At 43.0% G+C, this 17329-nt stretch overlaps 1 protein-coding gene across 5 annotated transcripts in view; it reads right to left on the bottom strand.

Annotated features, from left to right (window-relative positions):
* Positions 1-17329, bottom strand: part of TTLL3 (tubulin tyrosine ligase like 3) — a 48457-nt gene that overhangs the window by 23216 nt on the left and 7912 nt on the right. For 2 of the 5 annotated variants that reach the window (XM_087923487.1, XM_087923486.1), the window contains exons 3-6: positions 10625-10687; positions 5435-5547; positions 3356-3530; positions 1206-1258 (exon numbers count right to left, since the gene is read on the bottom strand). In XM_087923487.1, coding sequence (XP_087779613.1) covers positions 1206-1258; positions 3356-3530; positions 5435-5547; positions 10625-10687 — 404 coding nt within the window. Of the gene's footprint in view, positions 1-1205; positions 1259-3355; positions 3531-5434; positions 5548-10624; positions 10692-17329 lie in introns of all 5 variants that reach the window. The other 3 variants (XM_087923489.1, XM_087923488.1, XM_087923490.1) reach the window with 2 other exon arrangements.

Here is a 17329-nt window from a genome sequence, read left to right as displayed (position 1 = left end):
GTGTCAGGTGAAGAGACAAGTTGGATCTGTAAACATGCATAGATGGATAAAGGCCCAGCAACTCCATTCATTGCAGTGTACTAAATTTGAATTCCAATCCAGGTTAGATTTTTGTGGCTTAGTGCAGAGGTCCCGTCTCTCTCTCTCTCCCTCACACACACACACACACACACACACACACACTGCTCTGCCAAACTGGAAAGCTTAGGAATCACTGGTTTAGCAGGAGTCAGATTTTTGTGGCTTAGTACAGGGGTCCCCAACTCCAGAGCTGCAGGTCACTACTGGGCCGCAGCCCATTTGGAACTGGGCCAGACAAGAAGCGGGTGAGCACTTGTGCACATGCAGCCCCATTTGCACAAGCAGCAGGCGTTCACACTTGTGCACACCTGCCACTCACACAAAACCATCTTTTCCACCACCCCCCACTGACTTGCCAAACTGGAAAGATTGCGGACTGCTGGCTTAGCATGTTTGGGGACTTCAGTTGCTTGGATTAGTTTATTATATAATATATTGTGTAAGTCTATAATTAACGCATTAAGTTCAGTATAATCAAATTGAGCCTGTTACATGAATGCAATCAAAGGATGCTGTGTCTTGGATCGAGAGAGTCCTGTTGGTGTCAACTCATAAAATATTTCTATGATCTTTTTAGAGTTGCCAACAGAAAGGGAGGGGGGAACAGTGGGAATCTTGCATTCCATACATGTTTTCAAAGATAGTTTCTAGGTGACTGAAGTTTCTGCTGCGCAGAATTCTACCTGGACTGGAGAGGATGGTTGATGAGTCTTGGCTATGGATGTGTCCCATTGGAGAATATGAATTATGATACACCCAGGGGGTGAGGGAAAACCAGGGTCAAGGGTGACAAAGAATGATGTGTCTCAGAGTCAGCTACACCCAGGCAGCGCCGGCATGTTTACTCCTAATAAATCTTCTTTATGTTTTGGAAGTTCAGCTAGAGACTCATGATTCAAATGGGAGTAACTGCCAGAATTCTGACAGTTGGACTACGATACCATTGGGGTCTGTTTGCTCTCTAAAGCAGCTTACCTCTCAGGCCTTCTGTGCAAAATTAATTTGATGGGAAAGGGAGAACCAAGTAGAACCTGCTCCTATTTTATGGGGAGGAAAATGGAAAAAATACGCAGTAATAAAATGAAGCGTTTAAAGGGCAGATCACTCTGGTACCCCAAACTAACCATGAGGTTATAGATACCATCAGTATCATCCTGCTCATCTTCCTCTTCATAATCTGTAGTATGAAAAAAAAAGGAATAAAAATCAGAAAGAAAGAGCTGCCGTACAATGGACATACAGATAGTCCTCAGCTTACCACCTACTTCATTAATGACCGTTCAAAATTACATCAGCACTTTAAAAAGTGACTTCAGACCGTTTTTCACCTTTATTGCAGCATCCCCATCCGTGGATCAAAATTTGGACGCTCGGCAACTGGTTCATATTTATGACAGTTGCAGCATCCGAGTCATCAGGTATACTTAGTTATTCACACACAGATGATAACAGATAATCAGAGTTGGAAGGGACCTTGTAGGTCATCTAGTCCAACCCCCCCACCCAAGCGGGAGACCCTACACCATTTCTGACAAATGGCAGTCCAACCTCTTCTTGACAGTCTCAAGTGATGGCACTCCCACAACTTCCAAGGGCAACTTCTGTTCCATTGGTTGATTGTTCTCACTGTCAGAAAGTTTCTCCTTATTTCCAAGTTAAATCTCTCCTCGTTCAGTTTCCATCCATTATTCCTTGTCTGGCCTTCGGGTGCTTCAGAAAATAGCTTGACCCCTTCCTCTCTGTGGCAGCCCCTCAAATATTGAAAGACTGCTATCATGTCTCCCCTGGTCCTTCTCTTCACTAGACTAGCCAAGCCCAGTTCCTGTAACCGTTCTTCATATATTTTGGACTCCAGTCCCCTAATCATCCTGGTTGCTCTTCTCTATACTTTTTCTAGAGTCTCAACATCTTTTTGAGAGTCTGAACATCTCAACGGCTTCTCCATTTTGACTTTCTTTTTGTAAAATAAAATTTGCAAAAACAAATGATGACATGGTGTAATAAGTCCTGTGTTGTTGTTCATTTGACGTTGCATTCACCTAATTTTAAAAACTATTAAGGACCAGCTGATTTTTATTATGTTCTAATACCTAAAACCATGGGACTGAAAGAGGGTGTATTTTCTTTTTCACATAACTGTAAATGTAACAAACAATAAAAAAAATATCCTGCTGTTTTGGGGCATATGAGATCATGAACTAAGCACCTGCCTGCCAAATGTTTAAAAGCAACTTCAACTTTCCCTGAAAGTATCAGCTTTTGCTACACAGTCCTGGGGAAATTGGTGTCTTCTTTTAAAGAATTACAGACAGTGGTATTTTATGCCCTTGCATGTTCCACGGTACCTACATGGAATTGAATTTAAAGGATTGCATAGCCAAAATAAATATTGACAGGATAAAATAAATTTCCCTGATCTGCTGCCATTCCAATATATTAGAACAGAATAGAATTCTTTATTGGCCAAGTATGATTGGACACACAAGGAATTTGTCTTGGTGCAAATGCTCTCGGTGTACATAAAAGAAAAGATACATTCAAGAGTCAAGACTCTTAAGGTGCAATACTTAATGATAGTCATAGGGTACAATAAGCAATCAAATCATACTAGGAAACAGTCCATATAAATCGTAAGGATATAGGTGACAAAGTTACAGTCATACAGTCACAAGTGGGAGGGGATGGGTGATAAGGAGTGATGAGAAGATTTAACAGTAATAGTAGTGCACACTTTGTAAATAGTTGGACAGTGTTGAGGGAATTATTTGTTTAGCAGAGTGATGGCGTATGGGAAAAACCTGTCCTTGTGTCTAGTTGTTCGGGTGTGCAGTGCTCTATAGCGTTGTTTTGAGGGAAAGAGTTGAAGCAGTTTATGTCCAGGATGTGAGGGGTCTGTAAATATTTTCACAGGCCTCTTTTTGACTCGTACGTTATACAGGTCCTCAATGGAAGGCAGGTTGGTAGTAATTGTTTTTTTCTGCAGTCCTAATTATCCTCTGAAGTCTGTGTCTGACCTGTTGGGTTGCAGAGCCAAACCAGACAGTTACAGAGGTGCAGATGACAGACTCAGTAATTAATAATTAGATGGCAAGTTGTATGATCTATTTTCACTGGTCACCAGGAGTAATGCAAAATGAAAACCAAAGTATTTGCAGGAGTGAATTTGGAGAATTACAGAATCACAGAGTTGGAAGGGACCTTAGAGGTCTTCTAGTCCAACCCCCTGTTCAAGCAGGAGACCCTATACCATTCCAGACAAGTGGTTGAGGCTTACCATCATCAGTTACATCAGTGTCATCACCATCTTCATCAGCTTCGCCGTCAGGGAAACGTTCCCGCTTAGCAACCATTTTTGGCATCTTTGGGAACTTCCTCTCCACCCAGCCTCTGACAAGAAGTTGTCTTCGGATGATGGGGTACGGACCATGGACCATAAAGATCTTCCTTTGCTAGGAGTTGGCAGGAGAATTAGAGGATTATGCTACTTTGCACTGCAGGAGGAAGACCAAGTGGAGCTTAGGGGCAGCGTTCCAAAACAAAGGAAAAGTTTCAATGGCAGAATAACAGAATGATAGAGTTGGAAGGGACTTTGGAGGTCTTCTAGTCCAGTGGTCGCCAACTAGTGGGCCGCAGAGAAAATTTTGGTGGTCCGCAGAGAAATGTCACCCCCAGAGCACCTCCCCACCAAAGCAATTAATCCAGACTGTGTGGGAACACAAAGCTGCTTTGCTTGATTTTGGGTAAAAGTTGCTCTTTTTTAAAAATAAAAAATTCAATATTTACATACATGGTGCGTTGTGAGTTAATTTTATGAGGTTGCTTGCAAGCAAATTTTATGTGACAGACTCAGGTAGCCGATGGTAGAAACACAGATCTCTAAGTGAATCTGTGATTCTGTGAGCAACTCAATCTGCCTGCCTGCTTTGCCTGATTTTGGGTAAAAGCTGCTCTTTTTTTTATAACAAATGCAATATTTATATACATGGTGTGCTGGAAGTTAATTTTTTGAGTTTGCTTCTAAGCAAATTTTATGTGACGGACTCAGGTAGCTGATGGCACAAACACAGATCTCTAAGTGAATCTGTGATTCTGTGAGCAACTCAATCTGCCTGCCTGCTTTGCCTGATTTGGGGTAAAAGTTGCTCTTTTTTATATACAAAATTCAATATTTATATAAATATTTATAATATTTACATACAAGCCATGCCCAACCAGTCACATGACCAAGCCACACCCACAAATTAGGCCACACCCACAGAACTGGTTAGTGGTTCCCGGGATTTAAAATTATGACTTTGGTGGTCCCTGAAGTCCAAAAGGTTGGCCACCCCTGTTCTAGTCCAATCACCAGCTCAAGCAGGAAACCCTATACCAGGGGTCCCCAACCCCCAAGCCGTGGCCCACTACCAAGCCATGGTCTATTCGCAACCGGGTTGTGCAAGTGGCAGGCCTGATTCCCCTCTTCCCCTCTCCCGCCAGGCTGCCAAGCTACAAAGGTTGGGGACCGCTGCCCTATACCATTTCAGACAAATGGCTGTTCAATCTCTTCTTAAAAACCACCAGTGTTTTTAACCTCCAGAGCACCCACAACTTTTGGAGGGAAGCCATTTCACTGGAAATTTATCCTTAGTTCTAGGTTGCTTCTCTCCTTGATTATTCTATCCATTGCTTCTTGTCCTGCCTTCTGGTGCTTTGGAAGAGAGGCTGACATACTCTTCTTTGTGGAAGCCCCTTAGATACTGGAACACTGCTATCACGTCACCCCTAGTCCTTCTTATCGTTAAACTGGACATACCCAGTTCCTGCAACTATTCTTCATATGTTTTAGCCAGGGATGGGCTGCTGGAGTTTGGGGAGATCCCCTAACTAAGATTATGCACAGTTCAGAGAACCCCCAAACCCCACTAACTGCCTGGCCCCGCCCACCCCGCCCTGCCCCTCCCAGGAGTCCCCAGGTGGCCCATTTTGGATGCAGGTAAGTGCAGGGTGTGCACGGAGGCTCAGGAAGGGTGATAAACGGGCCTCCCAGAAGTTTGGGAAGGCCGAAAGTGGGCCCGTTTCTGGCTTCCAGAGAGCCTCCAGAGCCCGGGGAGGCCATTTTTGCCCTCCTGGAGGCCCAAGGAAAGCCTCCGGAGCCCAGGGAGGGCAATAACACCCACACCCACCATGGTGCAGGAGGCCAACCAGGCCACGCCCACCCAGCAACCGGGCAGAGAACCTGTTGCTAAAATTTTTGAAGCCCTCCCCTGGTTTTAGCCTCTGGTCCCCCAATCCTCTCTGTTGCCCTTCTCTGTACTCTGAGGCTGATCTAGGGAAGCTAATCTAGGGAGGCAAATTCAGTCAGTATCATTACCTTGATAGCTCTCTCCACATACTGTCTGGCTTGCTTGAGGCGATCTGGATTGAGAGAAAAGGTGACATTGATACTGCGTTGCGTGCGCCCATCTATCAATGAAGCTGTATATCCTAGGAAGGAAAAGAAAAAAGAAAAAGAATCAAAATTTGCTTTCCTAGCTTCATAACTCTGAAACTTATTTCATGCCACAGGTCTAGTATCAGTTTGACACGTGAGCTGCTGGTTGTTAGTGCCCTGTATAGTTCCACGTTGTCCCACGCATTGTTCATCACTTGTATAGTGCTAAGCCACAGTAGAGGTCATCTGGAATCTGGGGTGAAATCAGTATCCTGTTGATATCCAATTAAGGAAATTAGCAACCATTTTAAGAAGCAATTAGAACCCTATGAACTGGGTAATGAGATGGATCAAAACAAGGACAAAGAAATGTTAAAGCATTTCAATTTCACAGAATCTCCATGCTAGATTATAAAGATTGGGTTGGTTTTTAAGAAGCAATTGGAAGAGAACGATATAGGGTCTCCTGCTTGGGCAGGGGGTTGGACTAGAAGACCTCCAAGGTCCCTTCCAACTCTGTTATTCTATACGCTGTAAAGTAGCCATTTTGGGAAAAAGAAAGTTTGCCAATATAATTAAACAACAGATGGCTCAACACATATAATGTCAAAAGCTTTCAGCTTATCTGTCAACTCTCGAAATTACTTTAGCTGAAGTCACATTCTCTTTTGCTTCATTTCTTAGTTGCCATACATACTGTATGGGGGGAAGAGGGGGCCAAGGGACTGTGAAATGTTTTCTTCTAATGTGCCAGACATAACAGTGATAGGGCTGGTGGGAACCAAGGTCATCTCAATGAGCACTCATAACAGCTGGAGGAAGCAGCTGAGAAGTCCGCCACTTACCTGGTTGGTCAACCAGGTGGGGTGGGGGTGGGGAATATGTAATTTTTTAATTATGCCAAATTGTAGGAAATATTTAGAGTTGGAATCACACTGGAACAAACCCAATAAAGGAGATCTTTGAGAAAAGCTACAGCCCCAAGAGTCCTGAACTGATTGGGATCATTACTTGGAATCATGACATTATCTCAGAAGGATCTCAACAAACAAAACCCAAAAAACTTTAACCTCAGACTGTCTACTGTTGACCTCACCCCATTCCTAAGAGGCCTTTAAGAGGCGTGCATAAGCGCACCAACATTCCTATTGCCCCTGTCCTAATGCTCCCTTTTATTCTTATCCACTTCATGTATTAATAATCATGTTTATACCGTGTTTCCCCAACAATACGGCCTCCACCAATAGGAAGGCCCAGCATGTTTTATCGGCATAAAATCAAATTAAGCCCCTCCCCCCAAATTAAGGCCTATATTAAACATGCGAAATGGGGGGGAATGGCGGGGGCTTGCCGTTAGGAAGTACTTTTGTTGCATACCCGGATATGGTGCTGCCCGCATTGACTTTGGCGTTGGTGGGGCACTTCGTATCAGAAGACCTTCCTCCACCGTTGCTTTCCCTTCTCCCTTGCTGCCGTGGCATTTAGAGCAACGCTGCAGCGTTTGGCGCAGCCATGTGCAGCCAGTCAGGGCTCCTCCCTGCAGACAGAGCCCAGCGGAGACACTCGGCTTCAGGTGCTCCTGTCGCCGCCTTCCCTTCGCCTTCAAAGGCAAAGCCAATTCTTTTAAAAACGACAACCTACTACAGGTACGACAAAGCCTCCCCTGCCCGAGAGGGCAGCCCAACCCCATGTGGGGAGGCAAATCTCCCGGGGCTGCAGCACAGGATCGGCCCACCCCGGGAGAAGCGCCCAGCCGCCATCCCTGCCTGGCGCTGGGCAGAGCGTGAAGAGCTTCGCCTGGGGCGCCCAGTGCAGCTGACAGGCAGGCCTTCCTGCCCAGCAGTGGAGCTCTCACCAAGGCAGCGAGCACCTCCCCACCGGGCCTTCCGCTCATCCCACCAGTGCCACGCCGGAGCCATGCGGGCTGGGCAGAACTGGGAAAGCAAGCCACGGGTGCGCACCTGCCTGCCAAGTGAAAGAGCCAGGCCAACCTGAGCTTGGCTTCCTTCCAAAGTCCCTCCAACCCAAACCCGAAGGGGCCACCAGGAGAGGCCACCCGAGGCAGTGATAGCACCCACCCATCCGTGGACAGGGAGGCAAGGCGACGGCCTGCACCTCATCTTCCTCCGAGCTGAGCCCCACTGAATCAGTGCCTCTGCCTGATGCCCATTCCACTGCAGCATTTGGAGCTGCCAGCCCATTTGGAGATGCGTGGGGATGGGGACGGGCTGGGCAAGGGGTGGAAAGGACGGGCAGCTCTGCCGGCCAGGGAAGCAGCACTGCCATCACCTCGCCTCCCTGTCTGCAGACGGGTGGGTGCTATCACTGCCTCTGGCACCCTCTCCCGGTGGCCCCTTCAGGTTTGCACTGGAGGGACTTGGGAAGGAAGCCAAGTTCAGGTCTGCCCGGCTCTTTTGCTTGGCAGGCGGGCGCTCACCCGCAGCTCGCTTTCCTGGCTCTGTCCAGCCCACACGGCTCTGGCGCGGCCCTGGCGGGATGAGTGGAGCGTCCGGAGGGGAAGCGCTCGCTGCCTTGGTGAGAGCTCTGCTGCCGGGAAGGAGGGCCCACCTGTCAGCTGCGCTGGGCGCCCCAGGCTAAGTTCTTCACGCTCTGACCGGGCGCCAGGCAGGGATGGCAGCTGGGCACTTCTCCTGAGGTGGGCCGATCCTGCACTGCGGCCCTGGGAGATTCGCCTCCCCACATGGGGTTGGGCTGCCCTCTCAGGCAGGGTGGTCTTTGTTGTACCGGTAGTAGGGCATCGTTTTTAAAATAATTGGCTTTGCCTTCGAAGGCAAAGGGAAGGTGGCGACAGGAGCGCCTGAAGCCGAGTGTCTCTGCCAGGCTCCAGTTGCAGGGAGGAGCCCTGACTGGCCACACGTGGCTACGCCAAATGCCACAGCATTGCTCTAAATGCCGCGGCAGCAAGGGAGAAGGGAAAGCAACGGTGGTGGAAGGTCTCCTGATACGAAGTGCCCTACCAACGCCGAAATCAACATCCAAGCTGTCGCTGCCCACCCACCCGAGGATGCAAGTGGGGGGAAATTAAGTCACCCCCGAAAAGATGGCCTACCCATTTTTGGGGGGGTCAAAAAAAAATAAGGCCCGGCCTTATTTTGTGAGTAACACGGTACTTATATCTGTTATCTAATACATGCTTGACAAACAAACATAATGGACTCCAACAAATCCACCCCCATTCAAATCATAAGTTTTTAGGTGCATTTCTCAGAGAAAAGAAAATTGATTTATTAGAAGTGGCCATGTTGGCACTGGCTGGATGCAGCCGATACTAAAATACATCATTCATTTCCCTCTTGATCCTGGTCTTCCCACCACCACCTGGATGTATATTCTCCAATGGGACACATCCATAGCCAAAAGCCATCAATCATGCTCTCCAGTAATATTCTTGCGCTCCGACAACTTTGGGCTTCCAGGGTGATTATCTAGGCACTTGAGGAATGCACTATTTTCCCCCACTTCCTTTCTGCTGGTAGCTAAAAAAACCAAAGGAGTATCTTTTTAGTTGACAAGATCTAGTGGCTAAGACACTGCGTGATAGGGTTCCAACAGCTTCGTCTGCCTAGCAATTATCTGAAGCATTTGAGGAATGCACTGTTTGCCCCCACTCCCTTTTTGCTGGCAACTAAAAAGACCAAAGAAGTATTTTTTAGTTGACAATAAGCTTGTCAATCACAAAGGTCAGCAGTTTGGCGGTTTGATCCCTAGCGCCACCTAATGGAGTGAGCTCCCGTTATTTGTCCCAGCTTCTGCCAACCTAGCAGTTCAAAAGCATGTAAAAATGCAAGTAGAAAAATAGGGACCACTTTGGTGGGAAGGTAACAGCATTCTGTGCACCTTCGGCGTTTAGTCATGCCGGCTACATGACCACGGAGACGTCTTCAGACAGCGCTGGCTCTTCGGCTTTATAACAGAGATGAGCACCACCCCCTAGAGCCGGAAACAACTAGCACGAATGCGCGAAGGAACCTTTACCTTTAACTGTATTGTAATCAGTCTTATATGTAATCCGTATCTGCCTAAACATCTTGTTTTCTCTCTACCTCATCCTGATTTAAATTCTGCACCACTCTAGCCCACTTGATGAAATGAACTACAGTTCACAATAGCTTGTGCTTTTTAACAAACTTTGAGAGTCTAAAAAGAAGCCTACGAAAACCTCAGCTGATTATATATCTACCCCAAGAACAAAAGGCAACCATTTGCTGTGTTTTTAGTCACCATTTGATACACACACACAAAAATAGAGCGCAGAGCTAGGTGTCATGGATTTAATTCAGCAGAATTCTCCTGATGTTCTTAAATAGAATGTGATGGCTGACGTAGATGAAGAATATCCTAAAACCTTAAAGCTTTTCCTAAGGGCATCAACCGGCCTTTTCCTAACCCAGGCATTATTACTGAATGGAGCATTAAGCTTGTGGATTGCATTGCTCACACTAAATAGGACCTGGCAGGATCCTGGCCACTTACCTTCTGGCTTGTATCTGTTAGCATGAGATGCAGTCAATGACTGGCGCATACGTTCGACACTGCAGAACACATCTCCATCCGGCTTTAATCTTACCAACTGAACTCATTTAGATAAAGATTTTTTTTAAGGTAAACGTTTGCATCGAACAAAGAATGTTTCTACCGCATGTATAAAAAATGAAAGCCTTGAGCACTTCCACCTCCTGTGGTAATTTAAAAAAAAACTGAACCAAAACATTGATATCCCAAAGAATCTTTGTTACTGTCATGAAACAAACAGGTTCGGGCTTTTAGGATTTTAAAACAAAAAAACAACCCTAAAGGCGTTTGTCCCATCATGATATTATTCCATGTGTTTTTAATAATATTCGGTTTGGGGGTTTATTTGTTTACTCTTTTGCTGTACGACCCTCAGAGTCCCATTGTTTTGAAGGCCATAACACATTTTCCCCCTTATTGTCAGATACAGGCTTATGGAGCCCAAATATTTCTTGTTTTTGTGGAAAGAAAAAAGAAACAAAAGGATTTTCTCAAGTAAGCTGCTTTAAGGTCCTTGAGAAAAAGCAAGGTAGAAATCTAGCATACAGATTTTAAATCAATAAATCTTAATTTAATTTGGAGGAGCTGCTCCCTCACCTCCTCTTTTAAGTCTTTTTCTGCCTTCTGTGTCATTATCTCCTTCTCCTTTACACTTCAGACCTGCCTGCAAAAAAAAAAAAAAAAAGTTAGGTATTCATTTTTTTAAAAAATCCGAAGTTCTCTGGAAAACTATTTAAAACATGTAAAAAAAAATTCCTGACCAATTCAGCAGCACCTCCAACAGTGAATCTGCTCCTCCAGTAGGAGGCTATCCAAGGGTAGATGGGACTTCCTCAAAAGTATTTGTCTTACTTGAGCCACAGTGGCGCAGTAGTTAGGGTGCAGTACTGCGGGCTACTTCTGCTGACTGACTGCAATTTGGCAGTTCGAATCTCACCAGCCTCACTCCGTCTCATTCAGCCTTCCATCCTCCGAAGGTGGGTAAAATTAGGACCCAGATTGTTGGGGGCAATATGCTGACTCTGTAAATCGCTTAGAGCGGGCTGTATAGCACTGTGAAGCAGTATATAAGCCTAAAGTGTGTTTGTTTGCAGACACAACAATGGTGTTCTCAGCCTCCTTTCAGATTATAGAATAGGAGTAGCAAAGAAAAGAAGAAGAAAATAGGAAAACACTTGCTTTTGGAAATGTTGTCCACATATATCAAGCTTGATACCACGCTTTGCTTTAGCCAAGCTCTCCACTTAAACCCTTTTTCAGAGCTTGACTAATAGCAATAGCACTTAGACTTATGTACCACTTCATAGTCCTTTACAGGCCTCTCTAAACAGCTTACAATCTGAGTCCTCATTTTACCAACCTCGGAAGGATGGAAGATTGAGTCAACCTTAAGGTAGTCAGAATCGAACTCCTGGATGTGAGCAGTGAGTTATCCTGCAATACTGCATTCTAACCACTGGGTTCACCACAGCTGCTTATCAGTAGAAAGCTCTCAGATAATGACTTGTTTAGATGTAATCTCTTTATTAGCAGACAAAAAATGAAGTCGCATATGTACATAGAAGACTTGCCCGCTGTAGTACACAAAAATCAAATTCTATACAGTGATACCTTGGTACTCAACTGCTTTGAAACTCATCGAATTTGGTACTCTACACATTCTGACGTGAAAATTTTGTCACAGTACTACTCATCATTTGTTTGGTACTCAACACACAAGCTAGAACTTTTTGATGTCGGCTTTTTTGTGATTCACTACATTATTCCTTATGGGAAATTTTTGTTGGGTGCTCATTGTTTTTGGTATTCATTGCTCCTCCTAGAAACAATTAAGGGTGAATCCTGAGATACCACTGTATAGGCCAAGTCAGAAGGGTCCTTGGGGCTCTTGATCTTGCTTGTTTTCCTGCAGACATGTCCTAGGACTGATGATGTTACCTAGTTTGGGTAACGAAACATCTGCAAGAATGTCTGTGTGTCAACCCTAAGCTACAGATATCCTCCTTTATTAGTACCAAGTCAAAGAGCTAAATGTTTCCCTCCTCTTTTTCCAACTCAGTGGATGCTTATATTCCCCCCAACTTCATTCCTTACAACTAGGGAGATTTAGTTTCTGAGACCATGGTTTAAGTTATAGGAATGATGGATGGATGGATGGTGAAAGATAGATTGAACTGCACATGGTCTGGTAAAAATATACCTGGCCAAATATGCAAAGATCTTTTTCAAGAGGGCTTGAAATTGAATCCTGTGAGGGTTGAAAGAAAAAAAACAGAAAGAAACATCAAAATTAAAGTCTAATGCACTATAGAAGAAAGTGGGAATGTGGCTGTTACGAAACATCAGCCACTCGATAAAAAAAAAAAGCCAGAAAGAACATTGGAACAAGAAGTGCACAGGCATTTTTTAAAATACACTGATGCCTCAATTATGGCACATGAATAAGATGAGATTGAATTCCTAGTACAAAAAGACACATGACTCATAAATGTAACTGTGACCTGTTAGGATGACTCCCATATTTGGAACGTAGCAATTGAAGTGTACAATATGTTCAAAAGGAACAGAAGCAATGGAAAATGTGTAGAAGTTCCACCCATATGCTAAAAGTACAGCTTATGACCGCAATTGAAACATTAATAATCATAATAATTAATAATCTTGATCATTAAGTGAGGTGGCCATGTGACTGCTTCTCAATGAGCACAATCTCAGCTCTCCCAGCTGTGGTTGTTAAGCAACCATACAGGTTGTTAAACAGAACATGCGGGTGCCTCAAAAGGTGGGGAAAGCCCTGGAGACCCCAAACCACCAGACCACCAGACCCTACAGGGTCTAGCAGCATGTGGAAACCTGGTGTGGGCTGGGGGGCCTCAGCTGCCTACAGAGGCAGCAGCACATGTAAAATGCTCCATTTACCTTCTGCAGCAACGGTGTCAAACTCAAGGCCCACTTAGATCTGGCCCTCGGGCCGACCTGAAAAGAGCAAAGGACCAGCCCCATTTTCAACCTTGGCCCTCTCAGCCCCCGTTTCCAACCACAACAGCCTCCTGCAGCCCTCTGTCAGCTAAAATGAAGCTTGGGAGAGGAGCACATGCCCCAATGAGCTCCATTTTCACTGACAGAGGGCTAGCGGAAAAAAAAATAAAAACAAAACAAAAGGATAAATGTTTCCTCTTTTGCACTCAAAGCATCCAAGAAGAGACAGGAATGGAGAAAGGGAAAGAGGAAAAAGACAAAGAAGGAAAGGAGAAGGAAGGAGAATGAAGAAGGAAGGGAGGGAGGAAAGAAAGAAGGAGATTATAGGACTTCCAGTGGTAAGGCAAGGACGAGCAGAGGTGCAGAAGCCCACCTGTGGTTTCAGTTAACCTCTTTTTGCGGTTGGTGCAATTCTTTGAGGGTGCACGAGTCCCGGAGAGATTTGTGCCGGCGTGGGGGAGACTCGAGCTGCAGTGTGAGGAAGGCAACCCCCCTGCAGCAAAGAGGAGCCCTCCAGAGCCCAACAAGCAAGAAACAGCCGCTCATCAATGGTGGCTCCGAAGTCCGGACTGCAACCGATGTAAAGAAGCGAGTGAGTGACAGTTTGTGGGATCTTTGGTGGAGAGTGTGTCAGAGAAAATTAGTGGTGGAGAGGGTGATTGGAATGCTATAGACTTTTATAAGGCTGCTACAAGAGTCTGTTCAGAGCCCTTAAAGGAAGTGGCTAAAAAGTGAATGCGAGACAAATGAAAGTGAAGGGGCTTGGCAGACAGAAGAAAGATAGAGGACAATAACAAGTAAATAGGGAAGCTTACAAGGTCGGGAGATATACCACACCGATATTAATAGAAGGGAATCTTGTGGCTGGAAGGTGACTGGAAGGTGTGGGGATTCAGACTATTTCATTCGATTTTTACTCTGAAAGACTGTATTAAATTGGAGATGGGAAGAAGATTGGAGCCGGCGGAATAGAAACAGTGAGGAGCTACAGGCGATATTTAGAAATCCTGAAGTTATTGTAACAATATAACTGATGTAAACCACATTACTGCCCTTCAGGGAGTATACTGATTTAACTGAGGAGGTGGTTCCATCTGAAGAAAATCAGGAAAATTGAACTTAGGAACGCTAAGACGAAAAGGAAAAGTGGAAGCTTCTGAATATGTGGAGATACTGTGTAATTACAGTCACTACTCAGCATTTCTTACCTCCCCACTTCCGGTGTGTTTGGAGTGTAAGCTCTTAAAACTTAGAGACAGAAAGCTAAAAATTTACTTTAAAACTCTTTTTTCCCCTTCTTTATTCCCTCTCTCCTGTAATACACCTATTCTTTTTTCTTTACTCCCCCACCCTCCGGTGCTATGATGAATTATCTCTCCTCCTTCAATCTCTCTTTATAATGTTCATAAATATGTACACCTGGGGAAAGGAAAATTGATTGTTGTAATTGATTGTTAAATAATTGAATTAACTGATTTAATTTATTTATTAATAATAGTGATAGTTATACTTTGCTTAGATATATAGGAAAAATAGTAAGAACATTAAGTATTATTTAATTAATAACTATAGAGGATTTTATATATTAATATTACAATTCATTGTGCGATCACTCTAAATATTTAATTAATCCATTTGGGGACGAATGTAATACTGTTTGTGTTTAAGAATATTCAAAATAAGGTTATATAATACATATATTTATCTATAATATTTAAATATAGTTGGGTTTGGGTATAATATTTATATATATTTTTCTATTACATGGAAGTTATGTATAGAGGCTGAGAATTGAGGCCTTACAAAATTATATATGTGATTTAGAATCTGGATTTAAAATAATATGGTGATAATATTCTTATCTACAAGAACCTATACTCCAGTAAATTGGCAAAGACTACAGATATCCAGTAGATAGATAGATTAAGTAATTAGATACTGGTTAATCCTAATATAGAGATTCTATTACTGAATGTTAATTTGGGGGTAATATAATTAATATATTACAACAACAAAAACAAATCTTAAAAGAAATGACTTCCACAACAACTACAACTCTGAAAACTGGAAGAAAGGTCACCCCGATGTTAACAACCACATCAGCAACAGCTTCGCCTATAGCACAAAAAACAATTGAAGAAACATTACCAGTGGAGAAACAAGCTAACACCTTGAATGCCAATATCCAATCGATTCTGCTTACTTTACAGGAATCGATGATGAAGCTGCAAGAAACAATGATGAAGAACCATAATGAGACGAGAGCAGATATAAATGAATTAAAAGAGGAGATGGGGAAACTAAAAGCAGAAATGAAAGCGGACATCTCCAAAGTAGAGGACAAAGTTGGATTATTACAGCAGGCCTTGGAGAAAAATGAAGCAACAATAAAAGAGGTAGAGAAAAGGACAGAACAAACTGAAAGGAAATTAAAAAGGGTAGATGAACAATTAAAGAATGTGAGTAAAGAAATGGAGGACTCACTGGTCTACCTAGAGATGGATAAGGCTGCTACATACTTAAGATTCCAGAATATAGTGGAATCAAAAGAAGAAGACTTGGAACAACTAATGGCAGGAATATTGGCAGGACTATTGGAAAAGGAGAAAGATGACATTTTGAGGGAGTTTGATGAAGTTTACAGTGTTAGCACTAACTATGCAAGATGCCACAAATGCCCAAGAGAAATCCATATTCAATTTGCAAGAAGTGTCCAGGACATCATATATAGGATGTCAAGAGATGAATCAATCATGTATAAAGGCAAAGAAGTCTTGGTTCTCAAACAAATACCAAGAAGAGTAAGAGAACAAAGACGATATTATAAATTTTTAGCGGCTTACCTAAATCAGAAAAGAATCGTATTTAAATGGCTAATCCCAGAGGAGATGTTAGTTTCATGGGACGAGAGGAAAATCAAAATAGACTCCATGGAAAAGGTCCAGGAAGTTTATGAACAGTTGGAAGGCCTGGAAGATCAGAACAGTAAGGACGAACTGGAAACAAACTCCCAGGAAGACCAAGGTTATCATAAGAACAGAGACAGAACTTTAGGAAATCAAGAAAATACTCAATTACAACAGGAGAGTGAAGAAAGTAGGACACATCTTCAGGCACAAGGAGAGACCGGAGCAGTCACAAGGCAAAGAGCGAAACAGAACTAATTAAATGAAAAAAGAAAAGAAACTACTATCAATTAATATAAATGGTTTAAACTCAACGATAAAAAGGAAATGGATAATAGCCAAATTAATCAAACAAAATGCTGATATAGTATGTCTACAAGAAACTCACATAAAGAAATCAGATGAAAAATACTTAGAATGCCTGAAATTAGGAAAGCTATTCACCGCACCAGCAGACGCCGGGAAAAAGAAGGGAATTGCAGTGTATGTTAAAGAGGATATAAAAGCAAATTTAATATGGTCGGATCCTGAGGGAAGAACTCTGGTTTTGCAGATCTGGATTAATGCCATCCCAATTCTCTTAGTGGTAATCTACGCCCCGAATGGAGAAAAAAAAGAGTTTTTTAAGCATCTTTATGGAAAAACAGTAGGATTGGAAAAAAGAAATACTTGTATTATAGGGGACTTTAATTCTATTGCTGATTATCAAAAAGACCACAGTAATGGGGGAAGGAACAAAGGGAAAAAAAGAGAGCTTCCCAAAATATGCATGGAAATGATGGAGTTAAATTTGATTGATATATGGAGAAGATTAAATCGTGAGAAAAAAACAATTTACATTCTATTCAAATCCTCAACAAATATGGACACGAATTGACATGGCATGGATGAATGGGGAAATAGCAAGAGAGATAAAAGGGATTGAAATCCTACCCAATGAATGGGCAGATCACAATCCAATTCAGATAATATGGAAGGATAGGGAAAAACCCAAGAAAAGATGGACGTTAAATACTCAGTTAATAAAAGAAAAAGAATACACTAACAAACTCAAGGAGGAATTAAATTATTTTTTAAAAGAAAATAATAATGGAGCAACTACGAAACAAAACATTTGGGATACAATGAAGGCAGTAATAAAAGGTATAATAATCTCTTATAACACCAAGAAGATCAAAGAAAAATACGCCCAGCAAAACAAACTACAAGAAAAAATTAAGGAATTAGAAACTCAATTACAGAGTATCCCAAAGGATTTAAGATTGAAAAATCAGATAACAATAATTAAACATAAATTGAATTTAATTGAACAATAAATTTGAATACAACCAGACAAACTCAGTTTGAGCATGCCAACAAGCCAGGGAGATGGCTATCATATAGACTTTAAAAAAGAAAAAAGATTGATTTACTAGCT

Source organism: Pseudonaja textilis, chromosome 2 (assembly GCF_049901715.1).
Source record: "Pseudonaja textilis isolate UNSWEBS1 chromosome 2, rPseTex1.2, whole genome shotgun sequence".
NCBI classification, from domain to species: domain Eukaryota; kingdom Metazoa; phylum Chordata; class Lepidosauria; order Squamata; family Elapidae; genus Pseudonaja; species Pseudonaja textilis.
Note: the sequence above shows the minus strand (reverse complement) of the source record. Positions and strands in the feature narration are given on the sequence as shown.